The sequence below is a fragment of the Vidua chalybeata genome, chromosome 12, assembly GCF_026979565.1.
Source record: "Vidua chalybeata isolate OUT-0048 chromosome 12, bVidCha1 merged haplotype, whole genome shotgun sequence".
NCBI classification, from domain to species: Eukaryota; Metazoa; Chordata; class Aves; order Passeriformes; family Viduidae; genus Vidua; species Vidua chalybeata.
In genome coordinates this window covers 12,472,846-12,494,980 of record NC_071541.1, presented here as the reverse complement: position 1 = coordinate 12,494,980, position 22,135 = coordinate 12,472,846, and the positions used below count along the sequence as shown (strand labels likewise).

Here is a 22,135-nt window from a genome sequence, read left to right as displayed (position 1 = left end):
AAATGATACTTGAAATCTAGTTCATGCCTAAAATGTTAATATGAGCCTGATCAACCATGAAAACTATGAGGAAGCTGTAATCTAAGGAGCCCAGTTCTAGGTTTCCAATACTCACCCATCCTCTGTTCAGAGCATTCAGTATTTACACTTCTTTTTTTGGGGGCTAGGAAAGTTAAGCTTCTCTGTGCTTGAGGACAGTTACTTTCTGGATCTGCAAGCTGGCCTACACTGAGTGTATCTGGGTCGTTCCTAGATACCTTTCACTATTTCAGTTCTTTGAGTACAAGCTAACACTTGCTTTAGAATCCAGGCCCTGCAGCTCTCTCATAGTCCAACCATGATGCACAATCAAACTACACCACCACTCCACCACATTTCTGGTCAGCTCAGGGGTACAGCTTCATCAAGCAGCAGTCTTGGCAAGCTGAACAGCTTTGCTTACACAGGAGAGGGGAAAAACCAAGCAAACCAAACACACCCATCATCTAAGTCACATAACATCCAAAGAAAAAAAATAAAAATCAAACTATTTTTGTTTAAAAAAATATGTATTTGCAGTCATGTGCTAGTTACCATAGTTACCAGTTTACATGGTTCCAAGAAATGACACAGTGCTACAGATTAAATAGTTAAGATAATTTAGGGTATGAATGGCCACTTAATTTCTGGATTAGAAATGCTTTCCACAGGGTGTGCAAAAAAAACCAATTTGCAAGTTAGCAATTAATGCTGAAGTGGTATAGTTTATGTAATAACATAATAGATACATTAAACTTCTTGTCGTGAGTAATTGTATACAAAACATAACAGTATTAAAATACATTTTTTCATAAAAATACTGTTGTGACACTTTATATCTAAATAAGACATTTTTAGAAAGATGGTATGAAATACTTGTTATACAAAAGCATGTTCTTATAGCAGGATTATGGCATAAGATTTTAAAAATTCTATCCAAGCATTTAAAAGCAGAGTAGTTTTTTTTTTAATAACTGTGATCCACTTGACATATAAAAGTATATGCTGTGTGTGCACTATAGCATTATGTTTGCTCTAGTTGAAACTGGTCAAAGTACAACACTGCATGTGGAGCAGCTGAGTTGTTATATACCACTGAAACTTGTTCAAGAAGACAAAACATCCCATTCTTGTTGCTTAATATGCAAGAGGATGTTAGTCTTTATGCATGTCTGCTGTATGCACATACTGAGAATAATTTCATGCTACAATCTTTTTTTGCCAGTCTGACCTGTCCAGAGGCTTTTTTCAGCTGAAGCCAACATTTCCTCTCTCCAGCCTCATCACCTCCTCAAAAACCTGACTGGGTAAGCCAAAAATAATAAAGTTAAAAATTATAACAGGAGCTGAGTGGTATGATCTCCAGCTGAAACAGACTGTGTATCAGCTAACTCGACCAAAATTACCGACTTTAAAACCTCTGTTAGAACACCACAGTGTTTATTTCCTGTGATGAATACTGCATGCTTACATCTACACGAGTGATCCAGTTGAAATCCTGGATGTCAGCAGTTTAAAACCATAAATTAGTATATAATTACTTTAAGGCATGTAAGAGCACCCTGATAACTGATGCTGAGTGGAAGATACTTCCTTTCAGGAAATTTTTGTCAGCTGCCTTCTCTTCTTTAAAGATGCTAAATCAGTATCATTTTGGAAATATGGTAAGAAGGAGAAATGCACAAAGTTAAGAATGGATCTGATCATTTCAGTTGTACCTGAAACAGTTTTAAAAGCTGTGATTTACCAGTAAAATACCTCAGTTATAAGGCATCCTGGCCAAATCACCAATATGTCAGTTGGACTTACCACTAGCTAAAAACTAGAAGTTAAAAAAAAACAAAGAAAAACAATCAGATACTACATCAACAGGACAGTAAAGGATCAATATTGCCTACCCCTGAGAAGGACTGGGTATAGCAGCACCAATTGGAAAACATTCTGCAATGCCAGCACTGCACTGTTGTCCTATACTGTGGCCCAGCTTCATATGCCCACAGATTATTCTTTAAGAGCACTTATTTCAAATAGTATTAGACACAAGAATCCATTTAGTTGCATTGGTATTGGGTGGAAAAAACAGAAAATTATACAGTGGGCTATACTATTAGTACAGTCCATTTGTAGTGTTAATGTACTGGTTTAGAGCTGTGTTCCAAACTTGGCTAGCCACTGTCTTCTGTGAGACTACTTGCCTTCTGGTTTTTGGCACCAAAAAAGCCCAGTAGAAATCATGTAGTGCCAGTTTTGAGCAAGATGTCCTGTAAGTCATCTGGCAGTGCCAGTATAATATCATTGATGTGTGTCTGCAGCTTTTTCAGCGTGTCAGTTTTCACAGGAAGATGTTCTCTGTCAGCCTGCAACTGCAAAGGTACCAGAACACAAGATTTGTACTAAAAATGTACTAAAAATTAAGAAATATCAAAGTCATGTATTAGAATATCTGGAAAATGAATTCCTCATTTTCTGACTGAGTAGGATTTGGACAACAGCAGGTTTCCTGAGCAACCACACAACAGCGAGAACAACACTGATTTGGACTTTCAGAAATAACAAAATTTGGTTTTCTTCTTCCCTGGGGATTCAGATCAGTCACAGAATTCCAACTAATTTTAAAAAAACACAGCAATACAATGCTTCCAGCATAGTCAGATGATACTGGGAAGCCAAATAACTTTTCAGGCATGGCAGAAATGGACTGTTTTTGTTTTTAAAGCCTGAATGAATGACTGAGTCTTTAAACTACCTAGACAATGGTGACTATTTTCATTTATGTACCTGCAAAACCAATTATATAATGCTTTTATGTAGCTAAGTCATGTTCAATTCAGTTACTTACCAGTTTATTTTTTAACTTTAAGACAAGATCCACCGTTTCTACCTCAGTATGCTTCTGACTCCAGAAAATCAAGTTCTAAAATAAAAAATTAGGCATTGAATTATTTATAGTTACATATGTAATTCTCAAAAGAGGCCTTAATCTATACCTATTGTTCAGAATAGGTATTTTCCCTATTCCTATGCTATTTACTAACCTCATTTTAGTCATGCACTGTCTTTACTGTGAACTACAAAATCTGCTTTATTTGCATGTTTGCCCAGTACTTCACATAACAGCAAACTTGCACACAAATACAATACAAATAAATTAAAGGGGAAAAAAAATCCTGCCAAACAGGATCAGTTTGAGAAAGAGCATCTGCAATGCAAAATGGCAGTGAATGATTACCAAATCAGAACTGGCAGCACAATGAACTATTAAAGTAGTTCAGGGCAGTGCTTACTGTTTCTAGGGCATTAAAGGAGATCGCAGTTGATAACTGGTGAGATACAATCAAGTGCATTTTCTTATGGAAGTTCTGCTCCCCTACCTCCTTACAACTCACCTATGAAAGACATTTGTTCATGTACAAAGAAACATTTATTTTGTGGGTCCAAAGAAAAAAAGAATAAAGGAACAAAATCAGTAACAAATTTGTAACACATTTCCTCTCCTTTGATTAAGTTAATGTCAAATAGAGTTGGATAGAGTCTAAGTTGTATAACTGACCTGCAAATTATCTGGTCTGCTCTATTTGAATAATCTGCTAGGATTTGCTACATTTTTAGTGTTTGGGAATCAACAAGGCAAGGGATAAAAATAAATGGCTTTTGAGAAATATGCAGAGCAATTTTGTTAGCTTGTTTTAAAGCTGCCTTTGTTTTTGTTTTTCCTATTCCCTCTCTGGCTATAGAATGTCTTCTCCTCTTGCAACTCCTTTCTCTATCAGTTGTTCCAACTCAAATTATATTGATACCCACTTCCGCTTCTTAATTAAGGAATGGATCTTACAACATCAGAATAGTTATGTGGCATTTTGTTATATATAAACAGATTTCATTTCTAAGCTTTCCATTACTATGCATCAGTTGTAGGCTTATTTACTAAATATATCTAATAAGCTGTCAATTAGAATATCAAATTCACTGAATTTTTACCTTTAAAGCTACAAACTATATTGTAACTGAAAATATGTTGTCAAGGATGCCAAGGATGGAAACTGAATAGAATAATATTGTCAAGTAAGAGGGAAAAAGCTTTATTTGGCGGGGGTGGGTGTGTGTACTTTTGGTTTGTTGTGCATTTTAAAATAAAAGTACTAAAGATAGGTTTTACAAACAATAACAGTTGTTATGACAAGTGAACCGTATTTCATATTGTTCTCTTGCTGTGTTAGTTCTAGCTTGTACTTGTTTAACAAAATCGTGTTTTGCTAGATGAGGAGTCACAAAACTGTCAACAATGTCACATTCAACCCATGAAAAGAGGAGTAAAACTGACTTGTGGGAGAATGTATTTTTATTACAAGATGATAAATAGAATCGTAAGCACGCATTTTTCTAACCTCATTACAGAGTGCTTCTAAATGAAGGGCCTCTAACTTCTGTGTCATTTCTTTCTGCCGGCTCCTAAACCAACCATCAAAGTTTGGCGATTTCAAAAAATGCCTGGTAAAACACCAAAGAAAAATACATTTTTTATTTTAAGTACAATGTGGAACAGTGTTTTCTACATCATCAAATGTAATTATATTTGAGATTGAGTAAGATATTAGAACCCTTTCTCTATCTACTTTCAAAAAGATGTAATATTCTAAAGTACATTAGAATTTGTATATAGCAATTAACATTAATTCTAGTAATTAAGACAAGGATTGAGAAAAGAATGTAAGTAACATGTGTCTGAAACACAATAAAGATTAGGGAATTTTAGGAAAAAAGAGATCAAGGCTCAGTTTGGAATAGCCTAGTTTTCATCTTTGTGTTTGATTGGAAGGAGGAATCAAGCTAGAACCAGAAATAAAACCACAAATAACACCGATTTGCAGAAATCTGTAATGTTAGCAAAAGACAGATTTAAGCAAGTAAAGTATGCTTAGCCTTATCAATTTCTATTAAAGCATTTATTCTAAAAGGAAGTCTTACTCAAATCAATCCTGATTGTAAGTTTTCTCAGGAAAAACAACATTAGTATTACTGATCTGTTTTAATTTATATAATTTTTATGCTGATGAAAGAAATTACCTGTAAAGTCCTATCCAATCTCCCTTTAAACCTGAGGTGAGCTGTGGTCCTGCTTTTTCCAATGTCTTCATGAAGTCATCTTGGCTAAACTGCCTCAGCTGTGGTGGACTCTACAGACAGAAAAAAAAAAAAAATTAGCAGACCTTAATTTCCCTAATTACCAATTTCCAGCTCATTTAAATTGTACTTCCTTACCTTCCAGGGTGATATGCATTTCTGCAAAGGCATTAAGCTTGCCACGTAACGTTCCTGGGGAAAGGAAAAGGAAAGGTTGTTTGCATAACCAGTATTAAAGATACACAGTCCACATGTGTGTTTACTTATTGCTTGTGACCACAGCATTTTCTCTTCCCAGTGTTAGTACAGGGTGGGGCTGTGCGCATTTACCACATGAGAAAACAAGAAGGAGCTTATCTTCTATAGACTGTATCTCCCAACTCCAGAACTTCGAGCCAGTAAAGTTCAAGGAGGACACAAGGCAAAGAAGGACAGAAAGCAAACGAAAACATAGAATATCTATATCCTGAACTTTAACTACTGGTAAACAATCTCTCTTTTCTTTGGAAACAGTCCACAGGTACCTTGCTATCGTGGGTGATTCCAAACAGTAACCAGGCTTTGTATCAAGTGTTTGGAAGAGATTTTCTGAGTCCCAAACATTAGAGTTAGAACTAACTCACAGAAGACTGTCTGAGCTGTGGCTGTCTCTGCTCTAGCAAGGCTTGGTACAGGCATGGCCAGAGCCCCAAGGTGTCCAAGGCACAGCGAGTGGAGCCACTGCCAAGTGTCAGGTGTGACAACAGGAGGTAGCTGTGCCTCGTGTTGGACCCAGGTTTGATTCCAGGGGTACACTGGAGAGCTACTGGACTTAGGGTAACTCCAGAAAAACTACTCCTTATTACTTATGTAAAAACCCCATTACTCTAAGAACTCACTAAAGGAATAATGAAACTTTCCGTCAATTCCAAGAAATACCGCCGAAGTATCACACTCTGTGCTTCTGTAGGACGTTTCTGTTGTACTCCCTTAAAAAAACCCAAAACAACAAATCACAGTCAGTCTGTTACTCCAAAGTATGTAGGTAGTTGTGGTGGGTTTACTTTTTATGAATGTTTATTATGAATCTGTATTCATTTGTCATATGCCCACACACAGCACTTCCTACCCTGAACCAGGGAAGGAAAGCAATAGCATCAATAGCATCATTCTTTTGTACAGACATTTGTCTTTGCAATTACTGATTTTTTTATTTTCATGTAAAGAAACTCAAGGAAAGAAATGTTTCTATAAAGAAGTGTTTGCAAATCAGTTAAAATCTGGAAGCTCTGATTCTTACACATCTTATGTGTGAGACTTTTAGACCAAAGAGACCAGAGTAGGGGTGCCAGAGGATGGAAAACCTCAACAGATGAACAGATAAAATACCTTTAATTCTCTAAATTATTAAGCTAACTTATTGAGGTCCACCATTCATATAGCTATAGAAGCTGCTAACAAGGCAGCAGCCCTTCTACAATGAGGGTGTATATACATCTATTTTGTTATGAACTGGGGCAAAGGAACCAGAATCCAGTTTCATTTCAATTACGGTAAGTGCAGCCTTGTATGAAACCACTGTACCACAAACCAGTTGCCATTAAGAAGTGATCTACACTATTACCTTTTGCAACTGCTTAACAATTTCTTCATCTTTGTTCAAGTATGGCTTGTAAGAGGTATAAACACCTAAAGAAAAAAAGCAGCATATAACCAAAGGAGAAACGAGGTACGCTTTTTAAAATGAAAACACTGGCAATTTAACTCTGAAGTTATTACCAGGTTTGGAGTCCAAAGTTTTTAGGTTCTTCAGTTTTTTCACTTTCACCTGCTTTGGAACTTCACCTGCCAAAACACATAAAGCCCCCTTACTTGAAGGCTATCTAATATTGTAAGAAACATTAGAAACATTGACAAGAATCCACGTATAAAAAACAGAAACACCCAGCAAACACATGAATAACAGCAAATAGACATTTCATTTCATATAAGTGTTCCTTGCTGAAAAGAAAAAAAAAAAAACCTGAAAACCAACAAAAACCCCAACAAGCAAAAGGTGAACCAAAAAAAACCCCACAAACAAAACCAGTCAAAGGATGACCTGAATCCAAGCAGCCAATTAACATACACATACATAGCAGAGAATAATTATTTTCTTAATTTCATATTTTTATTCCATTTCCCCTTGTTCCCCTTAGTGTAAATGCTTTTGGGAACATATATTTACCTTGGCATAACTAAAATTTGTATAGAAGAAAATAAAATAGTAGCCATGGATTAAGTGTTGTAAGAAAATGAATTCAAGTCTCCTTTGTCATAGGCCATACTAAGAGCTTTTGTTTTGTTTTGCTAATTTATCCTGCTCCAACCAGAAGACCCTAAATCCTGTTCACAGTTTTGCAGCCTCCTAAATCTCTCTCCTGGATGCTCGACTTTAGAAACAGTAACAGTTAAATTGCTCTTGGAACTGCAGAGTGGGGGGAAAACAAAGGAAAAGAAATCAACAAAAAATAATCGGAACCCCTCTTTGTCCCTAAAGAAATAAATTATAAAATTTTAAAGACAGGTCCGACAGATACATCTCTAGAACTTCCTGAGTAAGGATTTCCCATAGCTACATCAAAACTAGAATGTCATACTTGAAGCTGTATATCAGATTTGAAGGCCACCTGCTTAAATGGATTTGCAGAGTTTAATTAAGATTCTACTTTTCAAACATTAGCTGCACAGCAGCAAAGTAACTCTTCCCCACACTACCCTAAGCCTCCACAGGGATTCTGACCACAGACAGATATGGTATTTTAAAGTTAAGCAAAACCTTGCCTAATTATATTGAACACAGTACGCAATCCTTAATTAATTCCATGTACTCAGAAGTTAAAATTAACTTCTTCTATAAAAATTAATTTTATGGTGTTTTATCTTAATTGCATATTTATGCATTCCCACTGTTAGAACAGCATAGTGAACCTGTAGCAGCAAACAGCTACATTCAGAAAATTAATACAATTAGAGTGGTGGCAATTGACAGGTTATCCAAACATTACATGAAAATTATATTCAATCGTGCAAGGAAATCATCCAGACTGGACAATGAATAATTACTGGCATATTGCCAGATTAGAAGTATATTAGCAAAATATTGTCAATGACTTTTTAGATTACTGTAACATTCAAACATAGCTTTCACATGGGTCTTACATTCTGTGCTGGCTGTGACTGATTTATTATATTCTACTCACACTAAAATTAACATTAATATGTCTCATTTTAGTACCTTACTGGTAGAGATACAAATTCAGGATTCTGTGAAAGGTAGAACATTATTACTAATGAGTATTACTATCTTTTGCATTTAAGATACTAGATTTGAAAAGACATAGAGCAGTCAAGATTGTAATTTCACTTGACAGATTTACATCCATGAAAATTTAGTTAGCATTAAATTAAATAAATGGAACATAATTACATATGTTTGTAAATAAATAAGCACACAGTTAGATCCCTTTGCACAGGATTGTAGAAAATATTTTTATTTTACCTGGAAATTTGATATCTCCAATTCGGATAATGTGAGGCCAGTGCTGAAGTGTTTTAGCAAAAAAGGGATTTGTCACCCCTAGAATGACAGATGGCCTAGAAAAGTAATGACAATGTTTAAAATATGACAGCAAGAGCTTCAGCCTTAACAAACAGAAAAGGTCAACTTAAATTCTTAACTTGAAATTATTTTCTGTTGGTATTTAAGAGTTACATTTTAAATTGCACAAAAGAGCACAAATGTTTATCAAAGTTTCAACTGTTTTAGAAAATGAGACAGTATCTTAAAGTCCAAACAACAACAATTGTTGTTGACTAGAATAAAAATGACAGCATCTGCTTAGACTTGGCTAAATTCTGCCCGCTTGCAGTGGTGAGAACAGCACATTATCTGTTATTAGGGTTTTGCAATATGTTGGTTTTTTGTTTGTTTTTTATGAACAGGAATCTGACCCATATTTGAAAGACAAATTGCTACTATTCAAGGTTTGATGATAACAAACTCTCAGTACTTGAATATGTCATTAAGAAGATGAGACACTTAATATCCCACTTGCCTTAAGCAGCAGTTATCAAGTGATGCAGCACAAGCACTTTAAGAGCACTGTGCCCCAGCTCACACTCTGGCAGATTTTTCTGCCTGCTCTGTGTTTGGCATCTGGCTTGGGGGGTGCACAGGGGCACACAGGCAACAGGAGGCAGTAAGAGCACAATGCTGCTGCTACAGCAGAGGCCTGCAAAATTTGGGATTTATAGCACTGATATGATGAGATATTAACATGTTTTTCAATATAGTGGTTGCCATCCATTTTACAGTCAAACATCAGCTAAGGAATATAGCAGTAAGTCTCACTGAAACTGCCATCTTAAAAATAGTTTATCATCATTCTGTTAGACAGGTCTTAGAAATCCCAAAGTTTAAGACTTTCTGTACACTACCCATAAGTTTTCCTGCTCCCCTCTATTATTAAGATAATAAAGTACACAGAATTGGCATAATTTGGATTCTTCATCTTCTTAGAGCCATACTTTTAAAAACCTATTTCCAATCTTTCCAACTTTTTGTTTTCCATAAGAAAGCCAGGGCGACTTCAGCTCTATTTCAAATACTAATCCCTGCAGTGACCAACCTTTCTGTTTTGCTACAGAGGAGTGGATGGAATTTTGAAACATGGGTTACTAAAGTTTAACCAAATTCTTCCTAGAATTATTTTAGAAACTAAATTACATACTGCATAACCATTCCCATGGAACACAATCTAAAACATATTGCCTATGTTCATGTGTTTCTCCACTGCTCTATCTCTGGCAATATATCTGTTGAGAAGAAAACTGCAGTAAAAAAAACAACAAAGCAAACAAAAAATCCAAATCAACAACCTCTGCCTGTTCTGACATTAAAAGAAATTTATCTATTAAAAGATCACTGAATCTAACAAATGCACTCCATTCCCAAATCAAGCTGAATTTAAACAACATATTAAGATATACTGGAGGCATATACTCTCAGAATAAGAGCAGGATTAAAAAAAAAATAAAGGGAGAAAAAAAGTGTCCTTAAAGCAGTTTCAAACATCATTGGTTTTGGACATTCACACTCTTGAAAACCAAGAACTTTTCTTGGGTTCATACTTGCAGTTTGACTTATTCTGTAGAGAAGTATCCTATGAAACTCAAGCCTAGTTTAATTATAGCATTGTTTCCTAACTTCTTTGTCTTATAAGAGTAAGAACTTAAATCAGCTAATTACTGCACTCTGCATGACAATCTCACAAACAAAAAAAGAAAAGGGGCTAAACCTAATTCTCTAATTATAGAAATCCAGAATAGTTAAACAGTATTTTAATACAAATTTATGGTTATGAGTTTGAGCAACATCTTCTCCAGAGAGTTTGATTTACTTACGGGGCTTGTGTGCGAGTTGTGTATTCTTTGAATTCACTGTCGTGGATGGTGAAGTATGGTCTGAAATCACTGCAGTACTTCAGTGGTGAAATACAGCTGCAAGGTACAAGAAGGATGAGCTTGGTTTATGTACTCAGTGAAAACTTTCATGAAAGACACAAACAAATCTAAAATTTGTAATGCTTTATCACACTCAGATCAAATGAAGGTCCACTCAGCTGGAATCTTACACCAGCTCCTTTCGCCATAGTTAGAAAGCTCTACTACATTTACCTAACAAGGGCCAACACAGTTTCTGAGGATTCTGCTGGTGATGGTGCCATCACAACAAGTGGTTCTCCCAGCAGCACCAGTTCCCAAAGCATCTGAATGTGGAAGAACACCGGACAGAAACACCTAAAAACAGATTGAGGCATTTTAATATATTTGACTTCATAAAATACGTATTTCTTCTGTTTAATAAAGGCATAAAAAAGAAGTTTGTGGTAGTATTTTAACAGTAATTTGAAAAACATAAAATACTCTTGTAAAATGGAACATTTAATGAACTTGCTTATTTATTGCAGTTTCAGCCTGTATATTGTCAAAACTGTGTTTTAGCAAACTTTACAGAAAAAAAATATTAAAACCAATAAAACACATGGGAGTTCACAGCTAGGAATTAATCAGTCCAAACTCCTACCTGAAAAGATCTACTTCATGAACAGTCGGTAAAGCCATGGAGATCTGAGCATCTGCCTAAAAGACATCGCAATGCTTGGTTTTTAGTCATCAGAACACCTAGGTATTAAATGAAATGGTTTCCCTTAAATGCTTACAGACAGTAGACAGGATACAGTCTAATTATTTATGTACTGCTGTAGTATATAATATATTATCTCCACAACTACCTTTGTGTTCTATGAGCAAGACATCTCTCAAGACACACACACCCCACCCCACCCCGCTTACAGGCATGTGGCATTCAGTCCAGTAAATATATAAAATAGTGAAGCTGTTTCAAACAACTGCACATGAAGACACAGACAGATTGGTTTTATAAACATCTTCTATGGCTAAAGACTTAATTCTGGATTCATCCTCAAAAAACCCCAAACATGAAAAGGAGGTTCAGGTTAGTACTTTTGTCAGCCAACTATCTTCTTCCAGGACCTGGATAGCTCCCCCTGCTCAGGGTAACTGGGTTGGAATATACTTTCTATGAAGAATCCAGATCTGGACTACTCCATTCAAGTTTAAAAGATTGTGGATTTCATTATTATCATCATATATGATGGTTTGCTATAACTAACAAGTTTAAAGGATGAAAGCAGATCTCTAGCTTTGTCTGGGGCTATATACAATATCAGTACTAATCACTACCTGGTGCATATTCTGTACTATCGGTGTTGTTCCAGGCTTGTCACGATATGTTGGAATCCGCAACTTGGAAAGAAAAAGAAAGATTTATTTTCCCTTGTATTGAATCCAGCAGACACTCAAAATGCTGACTTAAGAGACAATCTGTAATACTTTGAGAGGATATACTACAGCGTGATGCTTATTTACTCAACAGAACTGCCACCTACAGAATTTCCAATTGCAAACTGAATAATAGAATATGAAAATAATATTCCAGTTTAAAAAGAGACTATTAGTAAAATAAATCAAAAATGCTACTGTAATTTCAATAAAAATACCTCTAAATTTTGGAAAGAATGATCTGAAATAATGTCTTGGGGGATTTAAGATGGTACAGAATTACTTTTAGAAAAAAATTCTCTCCTAAAACATCAAGATGTTCTGGCAAGTGAGACTTGCCAGAATCCAAATAGTCTGAACGTAAGTATGCTTCTCTGGCCTCACAGTTTGCATCTGTATGTCTTGAGTACTACAAATTTAATCATAGTGGAAGCTGGCATGCACAAATGGATGTCATTTACACACAATACTTAAAACTGCCCAAGCAGTATAAAAAAAACAGGGACAATATCACTGGACAGTAATTATGGCTTTACTCAGTTTAAGAATGCAACTTCATTTCTCATGGGTAAGAATTATTGATGAGATAAATGCAGGCAATACCCAAAGAAGACATATCTAACACTCCTCATCACCCACCATCCAGAACCATTTTATTAAATTTCTGCTTTTAGTATAGCTTCAGAAACTTTTTTCTCTCCCTGGTGATGCACATATATTTTTCCATGAACTTGAGAGTATCTGCTGAGAAGGTACTTCTGGCTGTAACCTCCGACTTAATCAAATCCATTTAACTGCATTTCATGTATATTATGAAATTAATACAAATCCCAGAGGCCTAGTTCTTAACCACTGTTTAAACTCAACAGTTCTTCACTATGCACTAGATACAACTTCTTTAATAGCTTTCTTCAAACATATTTCACTGCCATTAAAAAATATAAACTGCACAAGCAATTATTTCTGGTGTGTGGGACAATAAACATTTTTACTCGTCAACTTTCAGGAATGAGAATGATTTTCATTAATCTGTTTAATTTGCTTGACTGGAATTTAACTCTCAGTATTTTCAAGTGCTACTTTATGTTTGATTTGACAAATATAATTAGCACTAAAGTCTCCTAGAATGCAAATTCCAGAAGGATAATACAGAGACTGCAACTAGTAGTTGTATTGAAACATCACTTTTTAGTAACTACTAAAATTAAATATTAACCTAAGCACTATAAAAGATCCTCCCCTCAATTAAAGCACCTAATCAAGATCTCCCAGACCTTCACTCTGAGTGCTGTGAACATCTACTCCTGTTTGAAAGAACAGGACAATGAAAATATGGCACAAGGCAGTGAGGAACTGTACAGTGAAAGGTGGGGAAAACACCCTCAGAAAAGAACAAGTGCAGGAGTCCTTACCTTCATTATAAGGCCCATAAGAGGCAACTGCAGAACTTTCCCTGGAACTGGTGGTGGCCAACGATCAATGTCACTGCAAACTGAAAGAAAAACACCAGAGTTTCTGCAAGCTATAAACCATGATCACAGAGTCACCTTTGTGCACACTGCAACTTTAAATTAGTGCTAATAATCCACAGCTGTTCTACTTGTCTCTCAGTCACACCAAAGTTTTACAGCCTTTTAGACATTATGTATGTATTATTTCATTAGAACTATTAAGATTTCCATTTCAAGAAAACAGTGTTCTCTGGTCTTCCTTTTTTTTAACAACAAGACTTAAAATTAGTTGAAGAAATGTCATCTCAGAAACCATGGAAGTACTTACTAAAAAAAATTTGAAAAGAACACCTTCATTTATGTATATTGGCTCCTGCAGAACCAATAAACACCAGGAGTTAAGGAAAAAGCTGGTTTTTAGCTTGGCTAGAAAGTTTTACAGCATTTTCTTGTAAACTACATAATTCTCATACTTTCTGCAGAGCTTATTTTGCTTATAATACAACCTCTCAAGAAAACAGGTGATTGAAAAACACAATTCTTTCACTGTTTACACAAATTGTTGCTCAGTGAAAACACAAAAGCATGAAGGTTGTATGGGGCAGGCACAGTACACAAAACAGAGCTCTTCCAGGGAAAGAGCAAATAACTTTTCTATTTGTCTTTCTCCAGCTCTTTCAGCTGTGCAGTAAGGCTGAGGCACCTGTTACCAGCGCTGCTCTGTCACTTTTTCCATTTGGTCAAAAAACAAACAAATCACACACAGAGAAAATCAACCCTCAAGCAAGATGACATTTGTAAAGCTGCTCAGCAAAAGTTGTCAGACTGCCCAAAAAGACTTGGGTGGTGAAGAGTACAAAGGAAGGATTGCCATCAGCTCCTTGTGCTCAACAGCTGGTCCTGAAACACACACAACCCTAGATGTGTTTCAGGAGGGACCTCCAACTCCCCCAGGGAAGATCCAGAACTCAATTAGCTCTCTTCAGTGATATAGAAGTCAAGCCGCTTTGCTAAAATTTCAACCCTCTACCCTGCAAGACAAAAACACAAACTAGAACACCACAGTGCTGTTTCTTTCTCCAGAAGAAGTATGTGATAGTGTAAGAGCTCAACATTACAGGACCACTACCTGCTTCCAGGAAAGCTTCACTTTTTTCAAAATATTCTGGTGCTATTTGCTTAAGCATGGTACGAAAGAGATGGACATAAGGCAGCTTGCTGATGAGGACCAGTGACTGGAATAAAGAGTAACAAAACAGATTTTCAAGTCAACACTTTCCCTCAGTTCTACTGCACCTGTTACCCTCAGACAACACCAAGACTTCTCTCACATATGCAAGCCAACCACACATCTGACTACAGGCAAACTGCAAACAAACAACTCCCAAAACTTCCCAACTTTTTGTTTTTAAACAGACACAAAACTATCTCTTCCGACAGCAGAGCTGGAACATAGCATAGCTGATGTAAAATTAGACCAATTTACTATAAATTAACAACTAATTTAGTTAGAGAGCAAGACAGTTTTCTTGTTCCTCTGCAGTCACTGAAAAATAATTCCCAAATTAATATTTTCCTAAAAGAACTGAAATTACCTTCTGGAAATAGCCTCTTTTTAATGATTTGTCTCGAACTTGTCTGAAATACACATAGCCATAGTAATATGCTGAGTCTTTCTGCAAAAGAAATGAAAGAATTCAATACAATCACCTGTTATTTACCTCCTTTTTGAAGCATTCAACATACAGTTTAAAAGCCTATTCCCCTGTGAGCTCCAAAGTTGATTGGATGCAATAAACTACAAGGATTACTGTGTTTATTAGCATTATCTTTTTTAGTAAGTACTTCAAAGAGAAAACATCATCATGGGGAAACAGCTGTGCTTTCGGGCTTTACTATTTTTATATCTACATTCTCCTGACACACTGTGAAACCAAAACCAGAAATAATTTCTTGAGGAATAAATCAACTTTTATAATTCTGCAAAGTAGCACTAAAAAGATTTTAGCAGTTAAAAACTTTAAAGCCCTGACTTGAAGAGATAAAAGCTAGTCTTTCAATGTATTAGCTTTACAAAAGATTCTTGGAATATTAAGGAAGTAGGCTCTCACATTTCAAAGACAAGACATCAGCTTCATCCTTCCTACAAACAGGAATTCAAATATTTGCCATATAAACAGAACTGAATTGAGTTTGAGAATCAGGCTCCCAGAGGCCTCAATATTCCCTATGGACATGATGAGACTTTTGGCCACTACCTCTTTTAGTTAACTGCTCCAGCTTGAAAAAGTGAAGGGTGGAAACTGAGCCAGCCCAAGTTGCTTGGAATTTTTAAAATTAAGTTATAAAGCCCTTCATATTTCCACAACAGTAATAGTTCTTACAATTTGATCTACAGGTTCCTAGTCAATAATGAAATAGATCTGGGCTTCAATTTAATTCCTTGTAATCCAAAATCCACACTAATACAACAAAGAATAGTTAACAAAACTAATTATTATTATAATAATAACATGATACAACAAACATGAGTTTTGACTTTCAGGACATCCAGTTCAGATTTTTCTTTTCAAACGTTATGTTTAAAGGTGAAGACTCACAAATTAACATTACCCAAAAGAAATTTAACTTCACTTTTTCTCATTTCCAACCTTTAAGTAAACTGGTAGGTCTCTATCCAATTGGTCCAGAAAACAACACAATGAGACTTTCCTTCCAGGAGACCGTCGGAATCTAAAACAAAATTGTGTGTCCCCAAGACAACCTACACAGGGGAAGAGAGAAGTGACAAACAGACAATTCTGAGTTTGAGCCTTGTTTAACATGAGCACTTGCTTAAAGCCGAAGAGGTATCAGAGTTTTGGTTCATTTATCTTGCACTGTCCTTGTGAACATTAATATATTTATCATTTTATAAGTGGAAAGTTTGGCATCTTTGCCAACAGTAAATATACTGTCTGCAACAAGGAAAAAAAAAGTCACTGCCTCACAGTGACTATCATGTCCTCAAACATGTCAAATGGTTGTTCTCCTAGTGCCATTACCCATTTCTTTGGCATGCCTGTATAGTTTTGATCATCTTAGCCATGTCATTCCTCTGCTACATGGCTGCACTTTACCTCTTTTTTTGACACCATACAGTTCATACAGAAGTCACACTGTAGGAGTGCATTATGCTGATCTGCAACTCCACAGGCAGGTCTAGGATTCATCATTTTGAAAGCTGCAAAGCTAATTGCTGAAAACTGAATGAAATTGAGTAGGACTTCCCAGTAATACTCCAAGGAGCAAAGTTTTCCTTCATTTCGATCAAAATGAATTTCTTCGAGAAAAATGCAACTAATTCTCTGTGGAACTGTTTCACCAGACTTTAAAGTTCCATTTCATCTTCTCTTTCAGTCACACACATTCTGCTGCAACAAGCACAGACAGCCCAACCCCTCAGCCAGATGCACTGGCTGTGCAGAGCAACTGACATGCAACAGAGCACGCAGGTCTGAGTCTCAGAACCCCTTGAAGCTGCAGTCAGAAACTCTCAATGCACCAAGACAGAACCAAAAGTAGCAAAACATGGGGAGATGGGGCCATTCAATTCAAACAGATAACAAGTGCTCAGCAAGGATGCAATGATAAGAAAAAACATAGCACATACCAATAACACAGCACTAAATATTTGCTTAAAGTTTTCAAAGCTCATTCCCTTCATCCAAAGGAAAAAAGCCCTCACAAACTATTATAAAAACCTAAACACAGAAGACCTAAATTACCCTTAATCATTACTATGTTGAAATATCCTTCAGAATATGATGTCTTCTTATTTAACAAGCTCTTGCAGAGAAGATTGGCAAATGTCTACTCTTTTTTGCCATTATCCATGCAGAGAAGGTAAAGCATGGTTTTAGAAATAACTGTACTGCAAAACTCAGCTTAAAACCACAAGTGTTGTGATCTAGTAGCTCATTAAATCAATTTTCTCCTCTAAATTCACAGCCACAAGTACTGGAATAATATCTCTTTGTAGTAATAAGAGAAAAGAAGTTGGAATTAACCTTTTGAGCCATGAAAACCTGGGATGGGCTGACCTCAAATTTAGCTGTAAGCTAATAACTTCCTTCACTGCTCTATTACATAAAGCTTTTCTTTTTATGCTAAGGCCTATGATGAAAAAATAAATCCTAACAGACAGGATACACTTCCAGTCTTGTGGAAGGCAGGTTTTACACAGGTAATTCCCTCTACATCATTTGAAACTTAAGCCTACCAAGAATGATCAAGAACCAACAGTTCTTAATAGGGACATTATAAAAAGCAAAAAAGCAGATTTTTTTTTAAAGTAAAACCTCCTCATATATACCTATTCTGCCTGAAGCAGGATACTACACTTTTATTTGAAAAAATACACGAAAAATTTTTAAGAAAGCAACTTTTGTTCCTAACACGAGTTTGTACCTTCAAGATACCTTTTAAAGACTGAAGATACTTATAACCATTAACAAAGGGAGTAATTAAAAGATACAGTTAACTCATATTTCAGTAACAGAAAGAAGCTGTGCCTCTATTTGCATACAGAATAGCAAGAACAGAGAAAATACCTTCATTTTAGTGACATTTAGACAAAGGAGAAAAGCTAGCCAAAATACTTTGCAATTACATAAGAGAGAGCTCACACACATAAAAAGCACACATCTGCATCACCCTCTCCAAGCTGTCATACTGCAGAGCATCCAAAAGCACAGTCAGTGCAGTTACAGGCACAATGCTGGTCCTGCAAGTTCTGACTTCTGTATAGAAAAAAATATGAAAGGAAGTGTCTGAACTTCTGTCACTTCTTTTTGCAGGTGGTCGAACCCATCAGCAACATGCCCCAATTTCTCCTTGGCAGCAGAAGAGCTAAAGTTTAGATTCAAGAATAATTTAACAAGCAGGACCACACACAGCTACAGGCAGAGGAAGAATGGAGAAGATAGCTGAGGTTTTCCTTTCACAACTGTTCTTTCTAAATGCTTTTGAATTTAAAAGTCAGTTTTACTGTTATGAACTTAGAAAATATACATTTAGTCCTTTATGAGAAGAGGGTTCCATATACTTCCATTTGCTTTATTAAATCCTTCAAATTCCATGCCTACTCTTCTCTCTACAGTGACAATAGTATTGTTTTGTTTAAAGAGCAACATTAAGATGCTCATTCTTTACTTTCCAAGTATTCTGAAATGTCTGCACAAATGTCATCTGGAAGGTCTTACACACTTACATAAACCAGAGAAGAATCCTCAGACCTTACTGCAATGCAGACAGTTGCAGTTTTATATTTAACCTTTGCTGCAACATTTCTGTATTGCACTGTTAACTAAGATACATAAATATGTATTTGATCTAAAGCCCAGAATACATCCTGTCCATTTTTTTTTAACACAGTTTAATCCAACAACAGACCATAGAGTGAAGAAAGCACTTACCTGAATTAGAATCTGGAAAAGACAAATAGCAAATATTGGTTTTCTAAAGGGTAGGGAAAAGAAAAGAGAGCTGTTATATTTCCCGAGATATATTTGTATTTCCTAAGCTAAAACCAAATGATATATAGCAACTATGACTTACCTCTTTATCTGTGAGTTTGGAATGTGGAGGATATATTACCTACAAGAAAAAAACAGTATTATTTTATTTGAAAATAAGCTGGGTATAAGCAATAAGTTTCCATCAAATATTTTATCAGTACAACCCCTGAATACCTTCCCAGCTGTAGGACATTTTCAATTGTAAGCTATTAATAATATGTCTCCGTTATCTTCATATGCTTTTAAGCTTTCTTGACCACCCATCTTTGCAAGGTATTTTGGATGTCAGTTAGAGACCACACGTGCTCATTTAAAATGGTATATTCAGAGTGTACATTCAGAGTAGTTGAGATTTTTGGTGCAAAAGATCTCAAAGGAGAGTAAGATTACATCTTTTAGATTTAACTTGTACATGCAAAATGCAGTAGATGATTTCATTTAAAGCAAACACACATTACTGTCTGAAATCTGCTGCAATCAACTTAGGCTGGAGTAACCAAAATTCAACCACAAAACACAATCTATATTATTACCAGCTCTTGGAGGACGAGCACTAGTCCCTAATGACAACTGTGAAAGCTCAAGGAATAAACTCAGTCAGGGCTTCTTGTACTTACAGAAAAACAAACAGATGATGTAGTAGGTTTCACAACACAGAAATCAAAAACGATGCAACACAACTAAGATGCGGAAGCACCATTATTTCAGAAAAGAAAGGATGTACGAAATCACTGATTATGCAAGCAGGTGGGAATAGAATATACAGAGAAGAGGACAAACCTCAGACACCTAAATTTCACCTAAGAAGGTCCTCAAAACAACCCACAACCCACTCCAAAACTCCTGAAACGTGTGGCTAGCTCATAAGCAGAGGAAATTTGACATAAATTCCAGGATTATGTTTCAGAGAAGGTTTCAGGGACAAAGATGGGACATAGTCAAAGAGCAGAAATTCAAAGCAGGAACAGTAGCTCAGCAGCTTCATGCAGTCTTCATCTTACCATACAGCTAACATCCCATTATCTCAGTTAATCTTGTTCTACTTAATGTAGGTAAATTTATTTCCTGGTAACACAACACTATCCTACGCTATAGAAAACAACAGATATACCCACCAGCCGATTTCTGACTAAGCACCTTTCTGTCCTCCAGCCATAAAATCTCCAGTGCATTTTTTTTCCCCTCAGTCTCCTAACAAATGATGTCCAGCTGTGTAAGATATTATTAGCACAACTGAAGCTGAAAGCAGACACCAGTGGAACACCTGCATTCTGCATGTAGTAAACCCATCACCATCTCTTTTCCAACTCCCAATACTTTCCTTTGATATCTTATACTAAGCAGCTGTACACTAAATGTAACTCTTTCAGAAACTGAATGATGCTGAATTATCCACATTTAGTCAGAAGACTGGCATACAGACTTGAATTCACACTTGTTCTCCTCACTAGCAGGTGTTTCTTCCCAGAATTCCTATATAAACTGAAGCTTCTTCCTGCAGCTAAATACTGGGAAAAAAAATTTAAAAAATTAAAAATCAGGCCTTAGATCTATAGACAAAATTAAGTCTCATTTTATGCATCCAGTTTAATTAATGTGACTGTCAACTGAGAAGTCTGCAGCCAGGACAGAGGCTGTGCTTCCCTCAGCCACTGAGCACAACAGCTGGCCAAGTCACAGCTTATACAGAAACGTTTGTCTTTGTTGTTAACACCACCTTATAACATCAAGGGAAGGGAACTCAGATAATTAGCACAGTATCCTGGTTTTATCTGCATTTCTTTGTGGCCAGTTATGTATTTTACCTACTGTAATAGCCGGATTGGTTGAATTTTAGGCCAGTCTGCCATGCATTTACACTTTATTATAAAAGCACCCCTTTAGGGCAAGAGAAAGAAAAAGCCACTTTCCCTGCAGATCAAGAGTTTGCTGTGCAGTCACATGGTAAACAGGGTGAAACAGGATGTGAAACTGATCCGAACAGTAATTCTTCTCTCCATTTCCCAGCACTGAGCTCCCCGTGCCCTCCCAAAGCAGTGCCACGGCTTCCCTGCCTGTTGCACACAGGGCACAGCTGGGAGTCGCAGCTGTGACACTGCCAGGGGCCGGCATCCAGCTTTGTGCTGAAGGAAAACTCTTCCAACCCGTAGAGAACCTTTTCGCACACCCCAGCGACCTGGAGAACGCTGTTAATTATGAAGATCACTCACATTCTTCTTATTATCACACTTTTTAACACCTAGATGCCATAGAAATCAGCTCTATTCATACGCAAAGAAAGCCGACGATATCCTCCATACAAATCTCGGGACGCGATGCAAACCATTTAAAAGCGCCCACTGCCAGCACAAGCAGCACCATGAGGAGAGCTGCCCGAAAACCACCAGCCTCACCCGGGACAGCCGAACCGGTTCGCCGGGGCGCTGCCCCGCTCGCCGCTCCGGGGCTCCGCACAACCACGCTTCCTCAAGCACGGCCGAGCTTCCCCCGCCTCTGTGCAACACCGGGGCCAGAGGAAGCGCCCGATTCCGGCGGGGCCCCGCCGCAGCCCGCAGGGCGAGCGGTGCCCCCCGCCCGCCGCCGCACGTACCTCCACGGCCTGGCCCAGCTCCAGGTCGAAGCCCACCACGCACACGCAGTGCAGCCAGGCTGAGAAGCGGTCCCAGGGCAGCAGCGACAAGCACTGATCGGGACTCTCCGGCTCCGCATCCTCCGCAGCCACCTCGGCACCGCCCGGCCCCGGCTCCGGGCCCCGCTCCCGCCGCGACATGGCCCCGACCCCGGCCCCGCCGCGCGGAGTCAGGTGACTCACGTCGCCCCGCCCGCTCCCCCCGGAGCCGCTCGGAGTGGGAGGGGCCAAGCGGGCACCGAGGGGAGGCCAAACCATTCCTGCGGGGAGCCGGGGGGAGGGGCGAGCGCCCCCGCGCGGCCCGGCAGGGAAGGGCTGCGGTGCGCTCGGCCCGGCCCGGCCCGGCCCCTCCAGGCGGGCACCGGGCGGGCGGAGCCGGTCGGGCCGGGAAAGCGGCTCCGCTCTCGGGGCTGCAGACACCGCATCGGCCCCGGGGAGCCCGCCCTACCGCTGCTTGGCGGGGTGCTCGCGAG

General features: G+C 37.8%; 1 protein-coding gene across 1 annotated transcript; it reads right to left on the bottom strand.

Annotated features, from left to right (window-relative positions):
- Positions 1-534: 534 nt before the first annotated feature.
- On the bottom strand, positions 535-21,920 carry DENND6A (DENN domain containing 6A). The gene is made up of 20 exons (XM_053953430.1): positions 21,624-21,920; positions 19,074-19,112; positions 18,932-18,974; positions 16,127-16,239; positions 15,071-15,151; positions 14,605-14,710; positions 13,437-13,516; positions 11,926-11,988; positions 11,246-11,301; positions 10,837-10,959; positions 10,564-10,659; positions 8,660-8,754; positions 6,898-6,963; positions 6,743-6,807; positions 6,018-6,107; positions 5,278-5,331; positions 5,083-5,192; positions 4,404-4,506; positions 2,858-2,932; positions 535-2,381 (listed from the first exon to the last, which is right to left on the bottom strand). The coding sequence occupies exons 1-20, from the start codon at positions 21,918-21,920 to the stop codon at positions 2,250-2,252; spliced, it is 1,887 nt and encodes a 628-aa protein (XP_053809405.1). The 3' UTR covers positions 535-2,249.
- Between the last annotated feature and the right edge of the window lie 215 nt (positions 21,921-22,135).

Coding starts and splice junctions, on each gene's coding strand:
- DENND6A (XM_053953430.1), bottom strand. CDS start 21,920: ATGGTTTGGCCTCCCCTCGGTGCCCGCTTGGCCCCTCCCACTCCGAGC. Junction 19,113..21,623: donor AGCTGGGCCAGGCCGTGGAG/GTACGTGCGGCG, acceptor TTTTTCTTGTAG/GTAATATATCCTCCACATTC. Junction 11,302..11,925: donor TAGTACAGAATATGCACCAG/GTAGTGATTAGT, acceptor GATGTCTTTTAG/GCAGATGCTCAGATCTCCAT.